The 27,006-nt window shown below is 35.4% G+C and overlaps 1 protein-coding gene across 3 annotated transcripts; it reads right to left on the bottom strand.

The window, feature by feature from the left end:
- Nucleotides 1-139: 139 nt before the first annotated feature.
- Nucleotides 140-25,361, bottom strand: Rnpc3 (RNA binding region (RNP1, RRM) containing 3). Of its 3 annotated transcripts, XR_012911397.1 has the most exons (16): nt 25,063-25,361; nt 24,250-24,297; nt 21,276-21,394; nt 17,622-17,705; nt 17,109-17,220; nt 16,222-16,290; nt 15,174-15,316; nt 11,997-12,122; nt 9,574-9,722; nt 8,077-8,238; nt 6,709-6,803; nt 6,540-6,598; nt 3,733-3,865; nt 3,041-3,112; nt 836-2,001; nt 140-286 (listed from the first exon to the last, which is right to left on the bottom strand). XR_012911397.1 is itself a non-coding variant. In XM_075981556.1 (15 exons), the coding sequence occupies exons 1-14, from the start codon at nt 25,246-25,248 to the stop codon at nt 3,056-3,058; spliced, it is 1,542 nt and encodes a 513-aa protein (XP_075837671.1). In that variant the 5' UTR covers nt 25,249-25,361; the 3' UTR covers nt 140-2,001; nt 3,041-3,055. The 3 variants fall into 3 exon arrangements, 2 of the variants coding, with proteins under 2 accessions (XP_075837671.1, XP_075837672.1); XM_075981556.1 differs by having other exon boundaries at nt 140-2,001; XM_075981557.1 differs by lacking the exon at nt 836-2,001.
- Nucleotides 25,362-27,006: the final 1,645 nt, after the last annotated feature.

Here is a 27,006-nt window from a genome sequence, read left to right as displayed (position 1 = left end):
GACGTATAAAGGAAAATGTATAGCTAGTACTAAAAAATTAATTTATAATAATTACTTTATAATTAGTTAGTTTATATTAATTGCTAAGTTACACTTCCTTAGCCATATAGGTTAAGTAATAAAAAATTATGGACACTGCTGAGAAGAAAAATAATTTATTATATATGCAATAAACTATTATAAAGTATCTCTTTCAAAGTTGTTACGCACAGTTCCATAGTCCAGAGGGCGAATTTCTTCTCTCATAGTTCCACAGTACTCGAAAGGCAGAGAATTCAGAAGGAACCTAAAACACCATAAAATTCCATGAAAAATAATTCAATTCATTAACTTTAAAAAGCCCAAATACTTATATGGAGAAAATTAGTGAATCATGTCAATACAACAAAATAACTGCTACTTATAATATTTAAATCTAAATATTTAAATTGTATATATCAAGTGACTATCATCTCAGTTTTGGAAAGCTTCTACTATTAGGGTGACAAGAGAATTTCGAGTAGTTTTACACAATTATATTAGCACCATTTCCCACAAAATGTTGAGGATTTTTATTTTACCACTGAAATAATATTGTATGCTTTATTAAGTTGGTATACAATGGTCAATCACTTTAACAAAGTATCATCTAAACTTCTCAGTGGTCCTTTCTATTACTAAGGGAACCATTCAAAATATATTACTGGAAGTTATTCCAAGTGATTTTTATTTATTAGCTCTATAATAAAGAGTCTAGAAATATTTATACATAGAAACTCTTCCATGGTGGTTCTTTCTACATCAGTAATACACTAGAATCAAACTCTAACATAGAAAGCAGGTAATTCATTATAACCTAATTTAAAGTTCTCAGGATTTAAATGTGCAGGAAAATTTGAGACCGATTGTTCAGAGAGATTGTAGTTATCATACAGCCTGAAATCATTGTTCTTAGTTCTAGAAAAAAATTGACTAAGCTATCTGAAGTCTAGTATGTCTTATCTGTTATTCTTTTCAAATTTATATATATATACGTATGTCAAAATTTGAACACACATATATAAATTTTGTTTTTGAATTTTTCACTTTTGTTTTGAAAAGACCAAGAATAAGGAAAATCCTTTCAATTGTCAAAGACATTTCAGTTAGACTTTCAATGTGATATGTTACTCTACTGTTGAGAATTTTATAGAAATCTTATTAGTTTTCAATATATTACTAAAGAAAAAAATATCCTTTCCCAGTCAAATTTTAGAACATATTATTTAGAACTGTGCTAGATAGTTTTAACTGTCAACTTGACACAACACCAAATAACCTGGGAAGACAGTCATAATAAATACTATCTAGGCTATGTTGGCCTGAGGACATAACGTGGTCTTGATAGATGTTAAGACTCGGCCAATTTTGGGTAGCACTGTTCCTTAGGAAAGGGGACCCTGAGAGGACTAATCAAGAAAGGATCTGAGTCTATTCTCTTTCCGATCGACTGTGGATATTATACTTTAAGTTCATGCCGTGCCTTCCCCACAACAATGAGCTGTAACTTGGAATTATAACACAAATAAATCCCTTCATCCCTAAGTTGTTTTTTGTCAGCGTATTTGTCATAGCAACAAAATGAAACTACAACAACACCTAAATGGGATATACCATGAAACAGAAAGCATGTTCCTGAAGTAGACTGAGGAAATTCACATATAGAAGAATCTGTAGTAAAGCATATGTATACAGTAAGGGACCTGATTCACTAACTTTCCTTGAACAAAACTCCTTGATTATATGATAATGTAGAAAATTAAACAGTCAATCTAAAATACATGTAAAATATTTGTTCAAGCTACAAAACTAATTTGAGAAATATTTCATTTGATTATAAAAAGAATTGCTTACTCTAGATAGATGGTAGACAAAGCATTTCTAGAAAACAAAATGAAACAAAACCACTGCCCCAAAAAGGATACAACAAGAAAGGATACACTTGTATGACAGTATTACAGCAGTATTTACGCAGGAATGCTTCTAAGGAAGAACAGCAGAATGTAGTTTATTTTCTTTGCTAATCGGTAGCAGTAGATTTATAAATGATTTACTGAAATACAGACTAAAATTCTTTTTCTGCACAGTATTTAAGACATCTGATTGTCTTGAAAGTAAGTTTAAATACTCCAAGAAACTCACAGAGATTATAAAGTATGCAAATATTCCTATTTTGATACCCCCCCCCCCACAGCAATTTTGAGTGATTATTTTTACATGTTCTTTCAGGTTCTAAGAGTACAATAACTAAAAGTAAACTGTCTCTAGCTCATACCCCAAAAAATCCTGAATGGATTATTTCCACTCGTTTCTCAAAGTAACATAATTTAAAATCTCTAACTCTATCCTTTGAAATCATTTACTCACTTACATAAGTAGTGACTGTGTTGCAAAAGATTATGTTGCAAAAGATTATGCCACAAAATCATGTTTGAAAAAACTGATGATCATTCTAAATACATAGCACTAAAGCATTTTAGTAACTGTTTTCCTTCGGTTTTCAGTGAGGTCCCTAGAGCAATCACCTCATTGTCATTCACGAACTCAATGACTACAACTGGAATGGTGCCAGTAAGAATACCCAATTAGTCCTGGCTTCCCAGATACTGTCACTTTCGGTATTGCAATTACTAAATGCTGAGAAATTCCTTAACCATTGGATAAATGGGACTACCTGTCACCCACCTCAGAACTACTGACACAGAAAATCTTGGAGGGAAGGACCAGCAACCTGTTTTTATCAAGCTCTCCAAGTCATTACAACAACGGTTAGAAATTAAAAACATCATGCAAGGAATATATACAAAGTAAAAACCAATACATTCCATCCACAAAATTTTCTCTAAAAGTTACATACAAACTAGTGACAATTTTGAAGCTAATGAGAATCGACTATATACACAGAAATTTTATTAAAAAATTATAATATATGTCTAAATAGTAGTAATCCACAAGACTTTTATGCTTCCTTGCTTTTACTCCAAGTAACCATCGTATCTTTCACTGTTTTCTCCAAACTTACCTTTATCCATTCCTATCATTTTCGTTTTCCTTCTTTAGAGTCTTGTTTTGGTCTAGCAGATCGAGCAAACTGCTAATGCATTAAAATTAAGGGCCCCATCGTGAACATGAAAGTGCTATTTTTATCAAGATCTAATATATAAAAATATATACTATACAGTCCTAATATCTAATGCAGAATAGAAAATATCATTAAATTTTTCGTAAATCTTGCATAATGCTCACAATCTGAAAAAAATTAAAAAGTATCTGCTCTTCTTTATAACTGTCACATTTCTTAACTGTACCCTCACTAATTTAAAACTTGATTTTACTACACGACAGCTGTGTAATGATAGATATATTTTGGTCATTGAAATTCCAAAGTAGAAATGTGAATTACAATAACTCTATACTGAATCCCTTCAGTGACTCCAAGTATATTTCTAGATAGTATGTTTTGACCTTAACATAAAATAATTTAGAGCTGAATAAATGTATAAACTTGGCTGAACTTTCCCTTAAATTGCTAGTTAAATATTTTCCAATGATTAAGGAAATTTGTCACCTGACTGAGCTAATGCATGTTGATCTGTAAGTAACAACTCAACCTTGAACAATTGTTGATATTATTATAAATAACAACTTGAAATTATTTATACCCCACTTATAAAAAAACCCCAAGGTTTTAGAAGGGATTGATTTAAAGGATACAACCACCATGGGTTTTCCAAAAAGAACATAGCCATTAGCTTCTTTTAAGGCTTTAGCTGCGGCTTTTTCATTTGGAAGTCCAATAAAAGCTTGTCCTTTCATGCGTCCTTCTTTCATCAAGCGAATATCAAACCTAGAAGTAAAAGAAAAAAACCAAATAGTAATTAAAATCATGAGTCAAAGGTCTTAACTATTCAAAAATATACTATTTCAATGTAACAAAAGAGCTATTAGTAAAATATTTGAATTAGATATTCCAAAATTATATTCCTTTGTATTGTTCTTTTTTTTAATTTTATGAAATTCTCATTTATTTCCCACAGTATGTTTTCTCTGCTGCTCAATAAGTACTGAGTAATGATAATGATACAGAGCAAGGAGATGGTGTGGGATTCCCCTCTGTATGCTGTGAATATGTTTATTACCATTGGCTAATAAAGAAGCTGTTTCAGCCTAAGGCAGGGCAGAATAAAGCAAGGGGGGAAATCCAAATAGAGATATTTAGAGAGAGTAGGAGGAGTTAGGGAGTCCCCATGTAGCTGCCAAAGGAAACAAACACTGGAAACTTACCAGTAGGCCACAGCCTTGTGGTGATACATTGATTAATAGAAATGGGTTAATTTAAGTTTTTAGAGTTAATAAGAAGCCTGAGCTAATAGACCAAGCAGTGTTGTAATTAATATAGTTTCTGTGTGATTATTCGGTTCTGGGTAGCTGGGAAATGAACGAACAGCCTCTATTTAGAAAATGATGCCCAACATAATCTACATAAAGCCTAAGAAAGTCTTAAAAAAAGGGCTTCTAGACTCATAGAAACAGGAGTCAACTGGAGCTTCTTGTTAGTAACATTTTTTTCAGATAGGCTCTGTTTGCTGGCAACGAGCAGAGGTGTGGCTCCTTTAAGAGAAGGCCTTTGTATTGTTCTTAACAAGCAACAATTGTGCTATGCTCATTGTTTTAAAATTATATCACTAGCATGGATAAAAGCAAACTCTTGATTTCTTGTTTTACTATGATCCAGGGTTCTAGTATAGTTATACTAACAACAAAGCAAGCTAAAAATTTTTAATTCATCTTTTTACACACATCTTTCAATGAGTTCAATATTATATACTCAAGTGATTAAAAAAAGAATAAAAGGCTAAAAACTAATTTAATTAAGTAATTGGTTTACAATATTGAATTTACATTATTATGAACATTTACAAACTTTTACAGTAGATAGAAGATTTGCTAGATACTCAAAGCTATCATTTTATTAATGGTACATGGACAAAGAATGACTCTTCCAAGCATAGGGATAATGTTACACATTATTCCTAGTATACTCCCCCAGTGTCTTATTATTCTACAGTATAATTATATAAACATTTTGACATAAAACTATTTCAAAAAGCTATTTATAAAAATGAGATTGCAAACTACAACAAAAACATGATCCAGTATTATAAACTCAAAAAGCAAACAAAAGAAAAAAAAAACATACAGTATCAACTGGCAGGCCTCGTAAGAGTACAGATAGAAACGTGTTTACTTTGCTTGCACAAGAGCCCAACTTCAATCTCATAAACTCTCATTAAAACAAACAAATAAGCAAAGAAACAAGAGAAAAGACTGGGCATAGTGATGTAATGCTTATAACTGCAGAAACAGGGAGGTAGAAACATATGGCCCCTGATTTACTGGTCAGCCAGACTACCCATTTTCACAACTCGGTGAGTATCAGGACAATAAAAATACTTGTCTCAAGCACAAACACATAAAGAGAAGGGTGTGTAAAAACACATACAGGTGCATACACACACAAACAGGTGTAACCATCCACCTGCATTTTTCTGCAGTGAAATTTTTTTCAACATTACTTCTCTCAGAAGAAATAGTCATGGGGGAATCTACAGCTTTTCCTAAATCCATATTTTCTTTTACCCCAAATTATAATTATAGGCAAGATAATACTGGAAATACAATCTTTATAATATATATCTTATATGTACTTATACATATGAACATAAAATATATCCAAATGACATACAGGGCAGGTAAGATTTTAAAAGTATTGATTTCACTTAGAAATAAGATAAAATTAAATAGCTAAAACCAATTTTAGAAATGCAAATCCAGAGCTCTGACCAAACTAGAAAACCTATTTTTGGAGATGGGCCAATAAAATCATTGAACCAAGATCTCCACATAGTTCTCAGGCAACATAAAAATAAATAAATGAATAAATAAATAAATTTTAAAAGGAAGCTGAGGGGGCTGGAGAGATGGCTCAGAGGTTAAGAGCACTGACTGTTCTTCCAGAGGTCCTGAGTTCAATTCCCAGCAACCACATGGTAGCTCACAACCATCTGTAATGAGGTCTGGTGCCCTCTTCATGTCCAGCAAGCATACAAACAGAACACTGTATACATAATAAATAAATAAATTAAAAAAAAAGGAAGCTGAGTAACAATACTTTAGTGTCAAAGGGTTTCAACAAAACTTATCAGAAATACTGTACATACAGGTTATTTAGCAGAATATAACAATAAACATTTCTTTACATATAGTCAATACAAGCTTTCATACTAGAAAAAATTGAACAGTTGGAGGAAATATCTGATTTAAAATTTTAAAAATTTTTATTTGCTCATTTACATAGAAATATATCTATTCCTGTCCTAGACGAATAAAAGGACATTTACACAGGAGAACAAATGAATTACCATGTGAGTTTCAGCACTAAAGAAAAAAAAACAAGCGTAACAAAACATGGTGAATTTGTAACAGATAAAACACAATTTGCAATTATGTCTGCCACTTACATTATCCGCTGTGTTTCTGAAGAAAAGTCAACGTATCTTCCAAAGATAAATTTAAGGTCCTAGAATTTGAAATTAATAATAATAAAAAAGGGTAAGAAGAACATAGACAAGTAAGAAAACCAGGGGGGAAAAGCAAAACAACAAAATCAAATTGCAAATTTCACCTTACCTTTTCTTGAACTTGTCTAGCTAAATTCTTTACATAAATTCGGCAGTTTGGTTCACCAGGTTCGTAACTTCTGAAAACTGAAAGGGTTTCCATTTCTTTTTAAGAACAAAGCAAAATAAAAATATAAAATTAAAATACCTTTAGCAATTTTAAAAATAACATTCAATTGTAACTGCTAAAAAGGCAAAAAATAAGCTTTATGAAAATGTTAACAGATAGTAATAACAATATTTCACAAATTTATATTAAAATCTAAAATGAATTATATTATTTAAAAAATTGAACCTTTGCTTAAAATTTCTCAACTATATAGAATAAAAATTTGATCCACAATCCATTTGAAGAGTTCTACCAAAATAAAAGAGAAGCCATTTTACTAAAACTCCTAAACATGTGAGGAAAACCATTTATTAACTATTCTGCTAAAAATGCATTTCCCAAATCATTAGTCACTGTCATGTTCAAATGTAGGAATAATGGATTCAAAATTTATAGCCAAAAATTTCAGACAAAGGTCTCCAAACCTTTTTATGGTTCCTCATATTTATCTGCTTTGGAAAACTAGATTTTATATTCAAAGATATTAATTGAAGGCTAATTCCTTATTATTGTGAAGAAAGGTATTAAAGAAATACTAAAATTAAAAAAAATCATAGTATGTTGGTTTGAATAGGGGCTAGGAGCTCCTATGTTTGAACACAAAGTCACCAGTTGGCAGAATTGTTTAGAAACAACTAGAAGGTGTGGCCTTGGAGGAGGAGGTGTGTCACTGGCAACAGGCTTTGTGATTTCTAAAGACTTGCGTTATTCCTATTGTGTTCCTTCTTCCTACAGCTTGTGGATACAAACATGAACATTTAGTTGCCTCTACCATGTCTTTGTTCTGCAATCATGAAGTCTAAAGCTCTGAAAGCAATAACCCAGTTAAATGCTTCTTTTGTAGTTTCCTTAGTCCTGGTTTTTATCACATAGAAAATGGTTAAAATATATGAAAAGAATTTTAAGAATAATGTTGCTATATAAAATCCTAAATTCAGATTTCTAATCACTGAATTTTAATAATGACCTTGTATCTACTTTAGATATTCTATGATAATGATTTTTCAACTTTTTTATATACACAATATGTAACTTAAACCCTTGTGGGACTTACTAATTACCAAACATTTACTGCAAACACTGTATGGTAAGGAACTTCCCCAGTATGAGGTGAGTTTTTAAAAAAAGAAAGACGTGTCATTAAACTAATTCTAGAAAGATACTAAAGTGTCTATCTTAATGTAAATGACCTGTAGAGTTATAATTTCAGTAAGACATGAGACACAAAATATGAGATGGATTATGAGTTGGTTTATGTCATTATATTACCTTCTCTAGAAATTCGGCCCTTTTCCAACTCCTTTCGAGAAATACATTCTGAAGGCATTTCATCAGAATCGTCTTTAACCTCTTCTGTGATGTTCAAATTAGGTTTGGGGAAGATTTTTCCAAATCCTGTATTTGAGTCATCAAGTTCAGTGTCTGGTGAATCTAAGAGTTCAACATTAATATCAGTCATAAAAATAAAACCAAAAGAAAACAACCCAACCGAAAATCCCTTCATATTTCAAAACATATTTTAGGTTTCTTTTCCTGTTTTCTAGTTACAATTTACAAAAGTATCATTTGGTAATTTAATGTTTCTCAGTATTTCAGAACAGAAGCAGGGTAATCTTTCCTATAAATATTCAAAGAAGAGTGTTTTAGGGTTTTGTGGGCCAAGGCAAGACTTTGGTTTTGACCCTTCAGTTCTGTTATTGTAGCATGAAGGCAGATATAGACAACAGCTAAAGAATCAAACGCTTGATTTGCAGTGCTTCTTAGGGGAAAAAGAGGAAATAAATTAATTAAGCTTTAGCATATTCTGTTTGATGTACCAAATGGGAATCTGATGAAAATGCTCAACATTAGATAACTGAGTGTGTATATTGATTGGTATGTAGCAATTGATTGTTTATCCTACTCACTCTAAAATAGTAGTAACTATATGTTAAGCTAAATGTGCAATTAGTTAAATTATAATACTGATAATATTCTAGCCAAATACAGTGCTCAAGATAATCTAAAATGGTTATAAGAATTTCAGAAAGCAACATCAAAATGCTGTTAAACAGCTTCACTCCTTTCAACATAAATTAAAAGATTTGTGTCAACATGTTAGTCTGGAAAAAAAATACAAAAGATACATGTTTGGGGATACAAACATTCCATTAACCTCCCTACCCCTCGATAATCAGCAAAACCCTAAATTTCATGGAGATGTTATCACTTGCAAAAAATTAATAAGAAGAGCCAGGAATTAATAAACACAGCCTTGATGTTTAGCACTTAGGAAAGGAGAACTCCATGGGTTTTAACCTGCTTTGGTATGCACAGAGAATCCTATCTTAAAATACCAGAAAACAAAAAGCAACGTTAACAATCTTTCCACTTAGCTTAAATTTTATGAAGTAAGAGTTGAAAATGTTAGTCCATGATATTGAGACTCACCTAACCATATATATATTAATGTTTGATAATTTTTTTTTTACATTTTGGATGAAATCTAATTTATTCCACATTGTCCTCCAACCATTAGCCAAGGACGTCCCCAAACTTCTGACTGCCTCCGTTTCACAAACATTGGAATTACAAGCTACATTACCATGCTCAGTTTATAAGTACTGGGGACTAAACACAGAGTTCCATGCATGTTCTCTATCAAATGAGCTACAATCTCAGTCTGCAACTGCATACTTTTAAGTAAAGCTGACAAACACTACTATAAAATTTTATTTTAACATTAAAAAAGGTTGAAAAGTATATGAAATAACTAATTTCTCTTACCAGATTTCTTTTCCTCATTATTCTGCTCCTTCTCCAAATCTTTCTTAAATGCCGCTGGCATGTTGTTAGATATATTAAATTCAATTTTTTTATTACCTACAGGTTGTGGTTGGTCAAATACATCTGATGGTAACAGCACAGGATGCAAACTGGTATTTAAATAAAAAAACAATCACAACATATGATTATAATTTAAAATAAAATTCTAAGAACATTACTTCAGATATTCTTTAAAAAGCTAATGATGACAAATAAAACATTCTATACATTTTAGGGACTACACAAACTGACTAGAGTTAGTAGTCCAATAAAGCTCAATAGTTGGTAATGATAATATTAAACACCTAATTTATAGATGAGGAAACTAAAAGTAATCCCAGCACTCGGGAGGCAGAGGCAGGCGGATCTCTGTGAGTTCGAGACCAGCCTGGTCTACAGAGCTAGTTCCAGGACAGGTTACAAAGCCACAGAGAAACCCTGTCTCGAAAAAAAAATAAAATAAAATAAAAATAAATAAAAGATGTTCAAAGTTTAAAGTCATTTGGTAAATGAAAAAGTTAGGACTTAACCATTCATTTTAAACAGCAGATTTTTTTGTGTTTTACATGTATTTTGCATATTTTTACATCAGAAGACAAACTGTGAGTTATTTTCTTCCACCATATGGATATTTAGGATCAAACCCTAATTATCATCACTAGCCACAGGAACCTTTACCCAGGGAACTACTTTGCCAGTCAATTTAAGACAGGCTTAAGCTTGGTTTATATAGTAGAGAATTACTTTGACTTCTAATCATTCTGCGCCCTTCTCCCAAGTGCCAGGATTACAGCTATATACCTCATCATCTGGCAGTGCTTTTAATGCAGTATCTATTGTACACTGTGTAATCAGTGATGTGGTATGCAACTCAACAGTCAGCAGCTACATGCAATTAGTGGATTTCTGTAAAGAAAAATGTCTAACTGCTCAGTAACTTTTTTTATACAGATTGTATGATGAAATACTTGAGTATAAAGGATTAAATAATTATCATTATTGGCCCTGATTTGTTCATTTTTTACTGTATAAAACAGCTACCAGAAAATGTGGCTTACAGTGTTTTTGCTATTTCGCAATGCTATAAGAGTTAAAAGCAAAGAAATGCCCTATCAACACAGAAAGAGGTTAAGATGTCATAATTTATACATAAGATTATTTCTATTAAAATGTTTTTTTTTAATTTATTTATTTATTAAGGATTTCTGCCTTCTCCCTGCCACCGCCTCCCATTTCCCTCCCCCATCAAGTCCCTCTCCCTCATCAGCTTGAAGAGCAATCAGGGTTCCCTGACCTGTGGGAAGTCCAAGGACCGCCCACCTCCATCCAGGTTTAGTAAGGTGGGGAGCATCCAAACTGCCTAGGCTCCCCCAAAGCCAGTATGTGCAGTAGGATCAAAAACCCATTGCCATTGTTCTTGATGGGGCACTGAGCTGAACAGAGAATTCTCAACAGAAGAACTTCAAATGGCCAAAAGACACTTAAGGTCATGCTCAACTTCCTTAGCAATCAGGGAAATGCAAATCAAGACAACTTTAAGATACCATCTTACACCTGTCAGAATGGCTCAAATAAAAAACACCAATGATAGCCTTTGCTGAAGAGGTTGTGGAGAAAGGGGTACACTCATCCATTGCTGGTGGGAATGCAAATTTGTGCAACCACTCTGGAAAGCAGTGTGGCGGTTTCTCAGGAAATTTGGGATCAACCTACCCCTAGACCCAGCAATACCACTCTTGGGAATATACCCAAGAGAGGCCCTATCATACAACAAAAGTATATGCTCAACTATGTTTATTTCTATTAAAATGTAACTTGCAGAAGAGTGAAATGAAGTTAAAACTGCAATCACTAGTAAGAAGTAGTAAATATGCCTGATAAGAGAAAAGATGCTAATCTGAAAGTGAGTATTATCAAGTGCTGGTAAACAAATGGATTTTAAAAACTCTGTGAGTTTGACAAACAGAAACCCAGTAACCAACCATGTGCTATCATGATCAGTTTTTTTAATACAAGTTTTTAGAAAACTTGATTGCTGTGAAATTTCATACTATGTAGTATATGCTTATACTTTCACCTGTTTACTAGAAAAAAGCCTAGTCTTTAGCCACACCCACCTTTTGATATAACTTGTTATATGCGTGTCTATTTTAACTGCAAGTTTCATAAATTTCTGAGAGAGCTGTTTTTAATTGTGATAGATACCAAAATATCCAAATAAGATCCATACTAAACATTAACTGCCCAGAGTTGTAACAGAAGAAAAGTTGTATATGATACCAGTGATCAATTGACAAACTGTCAGACTGAAGAATAACCTGAGTTAAGTGAATACACAAAGCACATACAAACAACCTTCATTTCATAAGTATACATAAAGCTACCTATGTGAAGTTGATGAAGGTATATTCAACATGTCCTTTAATTTTCGCTTTTTTCTCACTTGGCGTGGCTTTGTGGCTTTGGGTCTTTTGGGCTGAAGATTTGCTAGCTCCATTAGTTTGTTCATTCTGTTAAGAAAACGAGGAGGCAAATAAGAGTTGGTATTCTAGAATATAGTTTTTATCTTTAATAAGAAATATATTTAAAACTAATTAGGTTAAAGCCATCAGTACACACATAATCGATTTGACAAAAATTCACATCTTAAATTAACCTGTACCATTTAAATCTTATTTTTAAAATATTGGCCAGATTTTACATTACCAATTTAAAAACTTTCATTATGAATATCAGATATTCAAATAAAATGCCATAAAACTTTTATAAATACACAAATATATTGTATTATTTGTGTCTTTTATTTTAATTTACCAACAGAACATAGCCAGGTATATATAGCAAATTCCTAGCAGCTAGGGCTAAACAGCTAGGGCTTTTTCTAGAAGTCTCCAAACCAAACACAATAAAAATGTTATTAAAAATGCAAACATTTAGCCAGGCAGTGGTGGCACACGCCTTTAATCCCAGCACTGGGGAGACAGAGGCAGGAGGATCTCTGTGAGTTTGAGACCAGCCTGGTCTACAAGAGCTAGTTTCAGGACAGGCTCCCAAACTAGAGAAACCCTGTCTTGAAACCCCCCTCCCCCCAAAAATCAAACATTTAAATATTTAAACTACACATCAATATCAAAATTATGCACCAAAAATACACTAACCTTCTAAAGCAAAACCAGGCACATAATAAGACATTAATAAATATTTGACAACTAAATTTATTTCTTAAAAATTATTTTGTTCCCAGAAAGTAATAAAAACGTAGCACAAATTCTATTTGGTTTTAATAAATAAATCCTGACTAACCTGTAGTCAGATATTAGGGCATGAAAGCTGAAGGAGCAGAGAAGCAGTGCAGCCAGCCACCAGAGACCTTTTAGCTCTATCAGCCATATAACTCTGGTCTCCACCTCCCTAGTGATTGGATTAAATGGCGTGGGATTCCCAAGTGCTGGGATCACCTTTGTGTGAGTTGTTTCTCTTCAGAGTCAATCTCATTTAGTGCACGGTAGCCTTGAACTAAACAAGAGCCCTCTACTTCTGTCTTGAGTCCTGGGATTAAAGGTGTGTACCACTACTCCTTGGCCTCTAGTGGCTTAGGTCTGCACTCTGATCACCAGGCAAGCTTTATTTATTAAAATTAAATAAAAACATGCATTAGAAACTGGTTTTGTTCTCTTTTAAGATTCAAGATTAATTTTGGGCAGAATTTCATACGACATTTCTAAATATAAACTTATAAAAATTAAATCGAGTTTGGTCTAGAATATGACAGCGTTTCTAATTAGAATCACTATAATTACTTTTTAAAGTATTTCTAAATAGCACGACAAGTTTACTAAATTTTTTTAAGTTATCTAAGGGAATCGTTAATAAAATTAATATTTTATACTACTCTTCAGTTTGCACATAATAATCTTTGTATCCAATTTGGAATTCTCTGTATTCCAGTGTTTGTATATATTCTGCCAAACAGAGCACTGCTAGCTCTTAGTGAGACAGATTACTATGAAGAACTACCTGCTTTGCTAAACATCTCTCTTCCACTATATTCTATCTATTCTTACTTGGTAGTATGAGTCCCACCTGCAATTTAATTTTTCCATGGAGAGGAAAATCACTACTTAGATGGGCAATGGCTTAGTAAAATTGTTACATATTTTCAAAATCTCTGTTTGAGGCCTGACTCATACTAATACTTCCTTTTAGATCTGACTTCATGCGTAATTAGTTAAGATTCACATCACTTACTCATTGAAGGTGGGTGTTGGTCCAAGGATCAAATCAAGCTAGTTATCTGCTCTTGCATATACATAAAGTTTTGCTGGAACACAGCCACTTCTATTCATCAACTATAAACATGGCTGCTTTCCTGATAGGAGAGTAGAACTGAGTTACAGTGGTGACATGTGGCCAACACCATGCCTCACTCACAAAGGAAAAAGCATTTATTCTTTTGGACTTATTAAGAAAATATTAAATTATATGCCAGGAAATTGCTAAGAAATTCACAATCTTTTTTTTACAGAATCTTTACATAAACATGTAGAATCTCAAGCTAACGAATGAAGGGAGTTATTTATTGGCAGTATTAACATGTAAGTTCTGTAGAGAACGTGTAAGATTCCTCTAGAAATCATTCTGAAGACAAGAGTACAGGGCACTCAGCTGTTTAAAACGTGAAGCCAATTAATGCTTATTATCTAAGAAGATATCTTCTATGATGTCACGGCAAACACTAAATTAGTGAATAAAATACTACATCAACAGAAGTGTGATTTATTGTCCTGAAAGACACAGCTTAAAACATTTGAACATGAAATATTTCCTAATATGGTAGAACCCGAGGACCCTTGGGTTACTTAGGATATACTCTGAAACAGGCTGTGGGACCATGATTTCTTCATTTCTCTTTTGTTTTTATAGTACTACTGTGCTGTCTTGTGTTCAGCTACGATGGACTGTTTAATCACAGAGCTAAAGAAATGGGAACTTGGCTGGTCATGGACTGTACCCTCCCAAACTGTAAGCCAAAATAAATTTTGTTTTTGGATGTTAACTCCCAGGTACTTCAGTATAATGCTGATACGTTGAATAGCAACTGGCTACTTTATATCTCATTTGGGATCTTATGTGTCAAGTGACTAAAATTTTTCAGCATTGTTTATACTTATATCTATGAAACACCTTATTAACAAGCCCTTGTAAAGAAAAATTATGAGTTAGAAAAATAATTCAATTTTTTTAAAGAAAAAGTAATTTTAGAGCTACAAAACTTTTAACAAGCAAAATAATAAATATGGAACCATAAATAATGAGGCTCCATTGCACTCTGTAATTCTAAAAAAAAAAAAATCTAAAAAATTATTCTTTATCCAAACTTTTTTTTCCAAAGACCCTAGTATTCACTGAACTACTATATATATGTTCAAGATCTTGGGGAGGTTTGGAATACAATTCAATGCATTCTAATTTTGAGTAAGTATATGTGAATGAAATATAGGAAGAGCATGTCTTTCTTTTCCATATTCTTTTTCTTAGAGCAAATATGTCACATCACAAACCTCTGCCGGTCCTCCTCATCACTGCTTTCATATTCTGATTCTTTACTAGATAAATCCTCATCCTCGTCTGGCAAGGGAGGTTCCTCAGGGGGTTGAGGCGATGTAGGTGGAAGGGGTGCATGCAATGGCATATAGTCCTCATACTATTTAAAAGAACAAAACAGATACTATGTAAACTAATGATATTTACACAACAAACTATTTTATATAACTTCTTAACCGTAATCAACAGAATCTCATTCAACATAAATTCTTGAGTCTCTCTTCTTTGATACATTCAACATACATTCAGGGAATATCTGTGGTAGCAGACTGCTAGATGGTAACAGTTATTATTATTGTTTTTATTCCCTAGCCATCAAAAACTTGGAAAAATACCTTATAGTTCACCATGTAAATTACCCCATGGAATAAGAGCATAAGAACTTGATGTGTAATCCTTCCTTTGTTTCTGACCTACAGTATGTCCTAACCAGCATGGACAGGCACGTAATAAAGACAACCTGGGTCTTGTGAATGACTCAAACACCCCTCCTTCCCTGTTATTTGAAATGGAATAGCTATGACAAGACATAACTTACTGTAATAGTATCTAATATTACTTTCTAAACAACGAGTACATGTTGGTATTACAATAGAGTTAGGGGAAGTTAATAGTTCACGGAATAGTAGCCAACTACAAAAAAACTCAGGTTTACCTCTATGTTAAAAGAAAAATAATTTTGCATTAGTATTACTAATAAATACACAGTATCACAGTGAAAAAACCTCAAGATCAGACACCCTACTATTTAAATTATTGAACAACTTTTAGCAACCTTATCCTTTCCAAATGAAGCTACCTGCATTTGGATCAAAACCACAGCAACAAATTTTTAGATAATTCAGTTAAACACAATTATCTTACATTTATACTTACAGATTAATATAATATCATTTGTGATTCTTGGGATTAAAGAACAAAAAACTGGAAGAAATTACAAAATTGATAAAATTTACCTCTCAGGAAAGAAAACCATGGTTCCTAAAATTTCTAAGAATTTCTTACCATAGGGGGTCGTGCAGTAATAGGTCCAAATGGTGTGGGCAAATTCATTTTATTCATAAGATGAAGCACCTTAAAGTAGCAAAATATTTAAGTAACATAGAATTAATGTCATGATTAATCTCATATATTTTATATACGAAAAAAAAATCTGGAAAAACATTCTTTTATTTTGAGAAAGTTTCACTATACAGACCAAGCTGATCTAGACTCAGAGAGATTCTCCTGCCTCTGTCCTCTGAGTGCTGGAATTTAAGGCAGGTACTACCACACCTAGCATGTAAACACACATGATTAATGCAATAAAAACCAAAGTCACTCTCTGACCTTCACAGTTCTTAAACCAAGAGAAAATAAGGCACCAGTATCTCAGAACCTTAATCCTCCTACAATATGTCATTTCTACAAATACATTGATTTTAATTCCTAACACTAAGAATATAAAGGTGTTGTAGTGTAAAAATCTATTGAAAATGTTCTCATATAACTGCCCAGTTTACTGTGACTATGAAACAAAGAAAAAAGAAAATATATACCGCCTATATTTTATAATTCTGAGAAGTAATATTATTATCAAGGTTCTCAACCATTTACTGAATCAATACTTTTTCTTTAAGGATTTCTATAAGCCAATGTTATACTCAGTAACAATTATAACAAATTACATCTTCAAATGTAGCATCAGTCTCCATTCACTGTATTTATGAAGTTACTACTTGAGAGTAGCATGTGACAATCCATTACATTTAAAAACACTACATAAAACACTGTCTCTCCGGAATTCGTAAGATTCCTATGTTACAAAAATGTTATGAGTATCAGCATCAGCAAAGTATCTATGGTACCAAGTTATAAACTTTATCCCATAAGCAAAAGTTGATTCTGCATACCTGTACATAGAATTTGGGCACACTTGCCAAAGCATTTACTATATTTGCAAGGATTGTGCTTGAAGGTGGCGGGTACATATATTTGAGGCATGAATTCAGAGGAAAAGTCAGCCTACAAAAACAAAATAAATTACGGAATATGCTTATTACATTTTAATAACTGCATATCAGTAACTCACTTTAGATAATCTATTATTAACCCATTAAAACTGCCCAAATGATTTAAGTCATGTATTTATCTTATCCCTTAATATACCTATTACCTTAAAGAAAATAGCAGCATCTACCAGAGCATTTATTGGAGTTTATCTACAGACCTGAACACTTTAATAGACTTATGCCTTATTCAACGAAAAAAACCTCATACCTCAAAATTGAAAACATTAAATTATACATGACATACTAAAATGCTGACTTTAAAAACAATCTTATTTATAACATGTATGTATAATATATGTATACACACATACACACAACAAAGACAGAATAATAAAAAATAACAAAAATGCAAACCCATGATTTGGTGCAATTCCACTTTCTATTGTTAAAAAGTCAGGTTCTTTCTTCTCTTTATCATCTTCCACAATGTCATCTGACCTAGAACAAAGAGAATCACAAATGATATTATCTTTGGAAAGAGTGCGAAACTGTATATAGAAAAGAAAACACGTCACTACAAAACCAATTTCATTTAAAAAAAAAAAAAGAAAAACACAAAACCTTTAAAGGACTTCTCAAACAAGCACCACTGAGAAAAAAAGGAGAACATACTTAAACTCTACTAATCCCTACACTTAGATTTTAGTCAGTTTATGAACATGGTAGGACAATTCCAAATGATCCCAAGGAAACAAAAACATACATTATTTTATACATCTGTATTAGGGAACTCAAGTCTTTTTAATGTACATCTACGCATAAAATTAGAGACTTGCAGGGCCTTACTTCTTTCACCTTCATCTCTGAAATTTCTGATTCCAATAAATTTAGGTTTTACATTAAAAGGCCTAGGATGCTGCAATTCAGCCAAGTTTCTAGAAGACGAAGAATTTTTTTTTTTTTTTTTGCATATTCCATTTTGAGGTCAACTACTGTAATGAAACTCTGCAAAGGCTAGTCTTGGAACTAAAATCTGCTCTTTAATTTGCTTTTATCAGTAGGAGTTTTTTTCTTATACAATATATCCTGATTACAGTTTCCCCTCCTCCTCCTCCCAGCTCCTTCCCTCTGGATCTGCTCTCTTTCTGCCTCTCATTAGGAAAGAACAGCCTTCTAAGAGAGAACAACCAAATATGACAAAATATAGTAAGGATGAAGGAAAAAACCATTATACTGAAGTTGAACATAGCAACCCAGTAGGAGGAAAAGGGTCCCAAGAGCAGGCAAAAGAGTCAGAGAAAACTCCATGCCCACTGTTAGGAGTATAACAAACACACCAAGCTAACAACCTCAACATATATGTAAAGGACCTAGCACAGACCCATGCAGGATACATGATTGCTGCTTAAGTTTCTGTGGACCCCCAAGGGCCCTGCTTAATTGGTTTAGTGGGCAGTGTTCTCGTGGTGTCCTTCAAATTTTAGGAGCTCCCTTAGCTCCTCCACCTCTTTTGCATGATTCCTTGAGCTCTAAAGGGAAGCGATTTGGTGGTACTGGGAGCAGCTAGAAACCAGAGTAGAAGAATCACATTACAAGAGATGAGGTAGAAGGAGAGAGTTGGGAAAGAGACAGCTGGAACTAGGGGATCACTGGCGGGTGGTGTGGAAACCTAGTGCAGTGGAAACTTCCTGGAATGTGAGGTGATCTTAATGAAGACCTCAGTAATGGAGGACATGGAGTCTCAACTAGCCATCTTTTGTCACCACACAAGGCTTCCAGCTGAGGGACCGGGTTACACTCAACTGGTTGTTGGCCAACATGGTCCCATAGAAATTCCCAAACAACCCAGGCTGTTGCTAAAAAAAAAGGGTGACTTTCCACAAACTGACAGTGGGGTCCCAATGTCAAAGACAACACTCAGTGAGCAAGGAGGGGGAAACTGAGCTGTTACCTTATATTATAATGTCTTTGGTGCACTAAGGTACTCTGCAAGCTTCAAAAAGACAAACGTGGAGACCAACCCAGCCACAAAACCTTTGACCTACAATCTGTTCTGCCTGCAACATATGCTAGGGCAATGGTGGTACAGAACCTGTGGGAGTGGCCAACCATGTCTGACTTGACTTAAGGCCCACTCCACAAGAGGGAACCTATGCCTGATACTACTTGAGCAACCAAGAACCAGAGACTAGACAGCCCAAGGATCTAGGGTAAAATCAAACACTACTGGTATTAAACAGCTGATAGTAGATATCAATAAAATGACTCCTGATGATATCTTGCCATATTCATAAATCAGTGCCTAATCCAGCCATTATCAGAGACTTTCTCCAACAGCAGATGAGAACAAATGCAAAGATCCACAGGCAGACATGTTGCAGAGAGAGGATCCAAATGAGAGGCTAAAGGAAAAAAGCCATGCCTATTCAGGATACCCTGTTATATCTAATAAAGAGATTCCTATAAGATGGAATCTGAAATCTATTGAAATTTGAAACTGTTTGAGGCAACATGTTACAAATTAGAAAATTCTACTGGTGGCCTCATGTAACAGATCACAAAACAGGGACACACTAAAAATATTATATAAATTACTTTCAGGCAACATATACAAGGCAGATATAAAACAAATGAACTCAAATTTTGCCTGCAAAAGGATGGAAATAGAAAACACTATCCTGAGATAACCCAGACCCAAAGATATGAATATGGTATGTACTGTCTCATTAGTGGATTCTAGCCATAAACAAAGGACATTGAGCCTATAGTTGGGAATCCTAGAGAAGCTAAGTAATAAGATGAACCCAAAGAAAAACATATATAGATCCTCCTGGAAAATGGAAGCAGACAAGATTGCCAGGCAAAAGTTGGAAGCACGGGATGGGGGTGGGGGAGGAGAAAGGAGAGAGAGAAGGGAGAAGGGAAGGGTTGAGGAGAGCTTGGGGGAGTGGGATGGTTGAGATGGAGGAAGGACGGATATGGGAACAGGGAAGAAGATATCTTAATTAGGGGAGCCATTTTGGGGTTGGCAAGAGACTTGGCTCTAGAGGTTCCCAGGTGTGCACGGGGATGTCCCAGCTAGGTAGGATCCTGAGCAGTGGAGGAGAGGGTGCCTGAACTGGCCTTGTCCTGTAGTCAGACTGATGACTATCTTGAATATCACCATAGAAGCTTCATCCAACGACAGATGGAGATAGAGACAGAGACCCACATTGAAGCACTGGACTGAGCTCTCAAGGTCCAGTTGAAGACCAGAAGAAGGGAGAATATGAGCAAGGAAGTCAAAACCACGAGGGGTTGGTCCACCCACTGAGACAGTGTGCCTGAGCACACCAAATGGGAGCTCACCAAAGTCAGGTGGACTGGGACTGAACGAACATGGGATCAAACTGGACCCTCTGAATGTGGCTAACAATTGGGGCTGACTGAGAAGCCAATGATAATGGCACTGGGATTTGTCTCTACTGCATGTACTAGCTTTTTGGGATCCTAGTCTATTCTGATACATACCTTCCTAAGCCTGGATGGAGGGGGGAGGGCCATGGACTTCCCACAGGGCAGGGTACCCTGCCTGCTCTTGGGACTGGAGGGGAAGGGGATGGGTGAGGGAGCAGGAGGGAAGTGGGAGGAGGGGAGGAAGTGGAAAGTTTGAATGGTATTATTTATAAAATAAGAAAATATTAGAAAAAAATTAACTCCATGTTTAGGGTTGGGATTAACATTTCAAAGCTAATTAATCATGCATTTGTAAATATTCGAAATAAAATACTATTTATCCCAAACATTTCAGGTAATGGATAATTAACCTATAGTTGCCCTTCCACTAAAGTAGAATGCATCCACTCTACTTCCTTTTTTCTTTATTTATTATCTCTCAAGACTCAGTCCTCAACACAACTAGAAACAGAAATACTGCTTTACTTTACAGATTTACTAGAGCTACATTTTATTAAGCCTTTCCACTTATTTTGTCAATCAACAATGCAGTTAAGTATAAAAATGACTAGACAAACATGCACACACAAAGGCACTTTTCAAAATGGGAGTAAAACATGAATATCTACAAACCTTTTCTTTTTCTCTGTATTTGAAGTGGGACAGGGGGAATGAACTCGATCTTGCTCTTTTGCAAATTCAACAACTAAAGTATGACCTAGAAGTTTCAGCTGATGGAGTCTTGTCAACGCCTTTAGGTACAACAATAAAAAAATACAACAACAACAAAAAAAAAACAAAAGAAAAATCACTTAAGTCATCTTAATTGAACAAAATTTATAGTTTTTTTACTACTAATATTGTACATACTTCCTTCTCAGGCTGTTTTATTACCATTACTTCTCAACCTACTGTTCTTTAGTAAAATGAAATCTGACTTCAATATTCTGCTGTTTATACCTAAGCTGAATACAGATTTAAAAAAAAAACATAATAAATACACACTAATTTCAACCACAAAAAGCTCATGCTGACCCTTACTGACCCCAGACAATTATGTATCACAATCTTGGCATAAATTGCACTGATATCTAAGAAAAATTTCTGTACGTTTTTGTTTTCTCTTAACTGTAACCTCAGTCTCTTATATCTTAGCATAGCACCTTGAGTCCTACTTTGAGACAAATGAGCAGACTAAATGAGAAAACTGTGAACTTTAACTCTCTATCCCTAGCATTTGTATCCCATGTTCCACTTTGCATGTGTTACTACAAATTAACTGTTCATATTCTAAATCCAGCTGTTAGTGACGAAATTCCATCCTCTATCATTTCATGTCTTTCTTTAGCTACTCTTTGGACTAGTGGTTCTCATAAGCTGAGACCCTCTAATACATTTCCTCATGTTGTGGTTACCCCCAACCATAAAATTATTTCATTGCTACTTCGGCCAAGCTTTCGTAATTTCTTAGTCTCGATGTCATTATTTGTGAGCTTGCAGTACAGAGAAGCCTTGCTACAAGGGAAAATGCTATCTACATTAAGATTTACATCTTTATTCAGGTACATGAACTATATTCCCTAAAAACAGTCATACAAAATCATTAAGACAATTATAGTCCAAAACATGAATGCAAACAACTTTAATATCTCTGATATGTCTGGGATCTGAATTCAAGATTTTTGGTTTCTTTCATCTTTTAAATATTTGCAGTCATAATCCAGCATCATGCAGTAACATCTAAGTCTTAACATGACATTTACTTACATCATACATGACACACTTAGACTGAAGAAATTTATACTTTTCATGTGTACAGTTTGACTGTAGCCTGTTAACTGAGACATGGTTTAAACCTTCTTACTTGTAATAAGTTTAAAAATACAGTATTATTCCTTAATGAAGATTTGGGCTATTTCTGCTTTTTCCCCGTTTTATAAAAAACAAACATTATTTCTAGTTTTCCCTGTTTTTTTGAAGAGTATGGGCAGGGTGTATTTTAAGCCCAAACTCGAGAGGTAGAGAGAGTGCCAAGGTACATCTCTGAGTCGGATGCCAGCCTAGTCTAAACAGTGAGCTCTGGGCCAATCAGGATCCCATTGTGAGATTCTGTTTCAAAAAAAAAAAAAAAAGGCTGATTAACCCTGATTAGTAGATTATGCTCATTTCTCAGTTGTCTCATCACAGCACAAACTCTCTCCCTAATTTCTTTTTCAATCAATATACCATGTTTTTCAGTTTTCTTCCTTTGTTTCTTTTTTTAAAACGCAACATTTCTCTAGGTTTTTTTTTTATCTCTTGACTAATCTTCCCTTGGACCATCATAGCCATTTATATATTTGAAGAAGCTTTCTTAACCTTACTCAGCTCAAGAAAATATTTTAAAATGTTCACGATTTTCACAGAAGTACTCCAAAGATTCCTCAAAATAAATAGACAACATAAGAATTCATTACATGTCGATGTAAAGATCCTCATTTTTTTTGTCATATAAGTTTATCCAAAGATCACAACTAGGGTTAGAAAGATAGCTCAGATGGGTAAAAGTGCTTGCTGTTAAGACTGATATAATCTTAGTTCTATCCCTGAGACATATGCTGTGGAAGGACACACCAACTCCTGTCCTCTGACCTCTAGTGGCATCTAGTGGCAAATGTGCAAATAAAACGTGCATGCACACACATATAAATAAATAAAAATGTAAAACAAATTAAGAACCCGAACTACTCTTTTTGTTCTACGTATCTAAGACCTACAAACTTTATTTCTGTAGATCTGTGGTTTCAACTCAGGCCCTGTGTATTTTATGCAACACTTTACTGAATTACTTCTGTAGTCTAAGACCCACAAACAATTTCTCTCCAAAGTATACACATACTTCTCTCCCTTAATTTTCTTATTGCCCTCTTCAGATTCATATTCTTGCCTTGGCTTCTAAAACAGCATCCCATGTAGTCTTCCCAGCTCCAATTTTTCTCTACATCTACCGCACTATTTAAGTGTATCAACCCAATCAGATAGTTTTCATGTGTCTAACCATATTTTTGCCTTCTCAAAATAATCAGTTCAGTTAGGTCACCTCCTAAACAAAATTTACTACCACTCTTCTACATATATACTCAGTTTTTTATTCTTATTTCTGCCACTGCATTTAGAGCCTGGCTGACTTATACCATTCCATGCCCAATTTTACTATTTTCTAAACCCGAAATAACAATTTGTTTTCTTCTCGAAATTTAATGACTCATCCGAGGCCTAGCTCAAAGGTGACAGCTTTACAAATGATTCCTTAGATTTATACCTTTTAATATTAAAAAAGTACCATAAACATTACAAATAATTATCTAGCTAATATCCTTTCGAATTTTTTAAAAAATTATACATGACGTTATCCTTACCTTGCTTAATAATCTATGATTCTTATATCTCAGTATCAAATCACTGGACAAGCTTTAACATCTGCCAAGTCAACTGTAGCCTTTTGGGGAAAGTCTTGGAACACAAATGATTTTGCTTCTGAAAATGACAGTTTACTATTACCTTCCACTCTGTCCTAAGAAGGGAAAAGAAATCTCCGAAAGCTTTAGTAATAAAGAAAAATGCATACCTTTACTGCTGCTTTTTCATTAGGGAAAGTAGCAAATGCTGTATGTTTCTGAAATAAAATGAAATGGTCTTAGTATATTTTAGACTGAGCCAGAGAATATTTTTATTTCCATTTGTTAGAATTCACAACACTGTAAACGCTCAAATATCGAGGTCTTTCTTGTAAATCAGCAATTCTCAATTTTGAGTACACAATCCAAGTCTCCTAAAACTTTAAAACCTGTCTGGCTCCATCACAGGCTATCATCTTTTGTTGTTGTTTTTTGGTTTTTCGAGACAGGGTTTCTCTGTAACTTTGAAGCCTGTCCTGGAACTAGCTCTTGTAGACCAGGCTGGCCTCGAACTCACAGAGATCTTCCTGCCTCAGCCTCCCGAGTGCTGGGATTAAAGGTGTTCACCACTGACATTTTAAAAACGTAGAAAAATCAAACACCCGCACCAAGAAAAAAAAAATACCTAAGCATTTCACAAGGACTTTCAACTTTCAAAATACCGTTACCTTGGGGGATGTTTTCTGTCAAAAACAAGCGACACCTAGCTCACTCGCTTTTCCGAAAACAACGTAGTCCCTGCTCTACAAACACGAGTTTTCAAAGAATCCTTTTTCAGACGTCTATAACCCTCGAACAGAAATATGTTCACGTCTGGGGGTGGGTGCACAAACGGCACGTAAAGGGGCACTGGGTCGGGCAGCGGCTGGGCAGCAGCCGCCGTCTGCTCCAAGGCCATGATCACAGCACAACCAGGGACGCCGCGCACGCGCAGATCGCCTTCACCCCGGCCGGGCCCTCCTCCCCCGCCATTCCCCGCTTACCAGGCGCCCCTTATCGGACAGGACGCGCACCGACTGCGCCCCGAAGTACTTCAGCAAGTCTTCCTTCTCCTCGGCCGTCAGCTCGGCCGGCAGGTGCCTGACGAGGAGGGTGCGGTCTCCCCGGGGCGGGGAGAGCGAAGCGGAGCCTGGGCCTCCTCGCGGCAGCGGCGGCTCGGGCCCCGCCATCTTCCGCGAAGCAGCGGCCGGATGAGGGTCGCCCGGCGGGAGCTTCCGTCCAAACGGCGGCGTCCGCGGAGGCTGAGCTGCAGGAAGGTTCCGCCTCGCGCTGAGGAGTCCGGAACCCGGGAGATACCGCGAGAGTTGGTTGTCTTCTCGCGAGAACGGCTTCCCGGCCACCTTCGCTTCTCTTCTGGGTCGCCGCCCGGTTGCGGGGAGAATAGTTAGAGCCGCTGTTCAAATTCAGTGAGTCATTGTCATCAAACAGGGGCGAAAGAGACGCCATTAGGAGGCCACAGGTCTAATCGAAGAAGAGGAACCTCAGTCATGTGAAAGAAAAGGGGCTGCAGCCCCCAGGACCGAGTACTGACGGAACCGTGTACCGGCTGTTGCTGAGAACGTAATGCAGGTTTTCAGGAAATCAGTGTGGCTGGCGGAGGGAACTAACTCTCTGGAGACGCAGACTGTGTTCTAGAATTTGCAAGTGGTGAAAAACAGGTAGCCACAAAAACTTTATTGCCAGTTGTGGTTCAGGAAATACCTACATCCGAATAGCACGTGAAGGCACCAGGCTTACCATTAATGCTTTCCACGTGGTTTTCATCTCAATTTGGTTTTCATAGATCTTGTCCACGTCAAACCTATTGAGAAGCCTTCTGAACAGCCTCAGGCCAGTACAATAGACTGCAGCGTAATTTGTCAGGCCCATTTTTACGCTGTATTTTGGCCGTTCTGTGCAGACTATCATATCCCCTTCTACAGGCAAACACATCTGGAGATGATATCTCTGTTAGTTACACAAACTTTCACCCTGTGTTTGAGTGAATTGTACTTATTTTTGTACTGGATCACCAGTCGTTTGTGAGCATAGGAGTCAGTTTTACCCTCTCATTGCCTTCTGAATCTCACGTGATTTCTCTTAAAGTAGCCCTTATTCTTGCCAACTTTCATAAACCCCATTCTGAGAAAGAGAAACTCACAATTTCGCTTCCACACAGGCCTGCAGGCCTGGTGACACTAGGTGGGGAAAGAATGGAATGTCGTATACCCATCATAAGCTACCTCTCCCTTCAAAAAGTATTCTGTTTTATAATGATCTATTGAATATCGCTTTTTTGCCCTATCACTTAGCTTACATATTCATTTTGGTTTCTGCTTTGATTTTTAAACAGTAACTCCTAGAATTGGGAAAACAGCTCAACCCATAAAGTGCTTATCTGGAAAGCAGGTAGACCTGAGTTTGAACCCAGAATCCAAATTGTAAAGCTGAGTGTTGTAATTATACTGTGATCTTAAAACAAAAATAACTGAGCATGGTGATTTGCTCTAGTAATCTCAGGACCAACAGATCCATGGGACTTGTTGACTAGTCAGGGTTCCCTAAAGTAACAGAACTTACAGAATGAGCCTCTATATAATTACAGAAAGGGGATGTATTAGAATGGCTTACAGGCTGTGGTCTAGCTAATCCAACAATGACTGTATACTGTATAGTCCAAGAGTCTACTAATTGTTCAGTCCCTTAGTTGGGATGTCTCACTCCTCAGCATATACTAAAATCCCAAAGAAATGGGCTCTAATGCCAGTGAAGGGATGGACTTTGTGAGGTGAGAGTAAGCAGGCAAAGAGCAGAGGCTTCCTTCTTCCACGTGTTTATATAGCTTTCCAGCAGAAGGTGTAGCCCAGATTAGATATGAATTAAAGGTGTGTTCTCTTGCCTCAAGATCTCTATTAAAGGTGTGTTTTTCTACCTCAAAGATCCAGATT

This window comes from Microtus pennsylvanicus, chromosome 7 (assembly GCF_037038515.1).
Source record: "Microtus pennsylvanicus isolate mMicPen1 chromosome 7, mMicPen1.hap1, whole genome shotgun sequence".
NCBI classification, from domain to species: Eukaryota; Metazoa; Chordata; class Mammalia; order Rodentia; family Cricetidae; genus Microtus; species Microtus pennsylvanicus.
This window is presented reverse-complemented; position numbering and strand designations above follow the sequence as displayed.

Coding starts and splice junctions, on each gene's coding strand:
- Rnpc3 (XM_075981556.1), bottom strand. CDS start 25,248: ATGGCGGGGCCCGAGCCGCCGCTGCCGCGAGGAGGCCCAGGCTCCGCT. Junction 15,317..16,221: donor TTACTGCACGACCCCCTATG/GTAAGAAATTCT, acceptor TCTTTTAAATAG/TATGAGGACTATATGCCATT. Junction 8,239..9,573: donor TAATGAGGAAAAGAAATCTG/GTAAGAGAAATT, acceptor TTGAACTCTTAG/ATTCACCAGACACTGAACTT.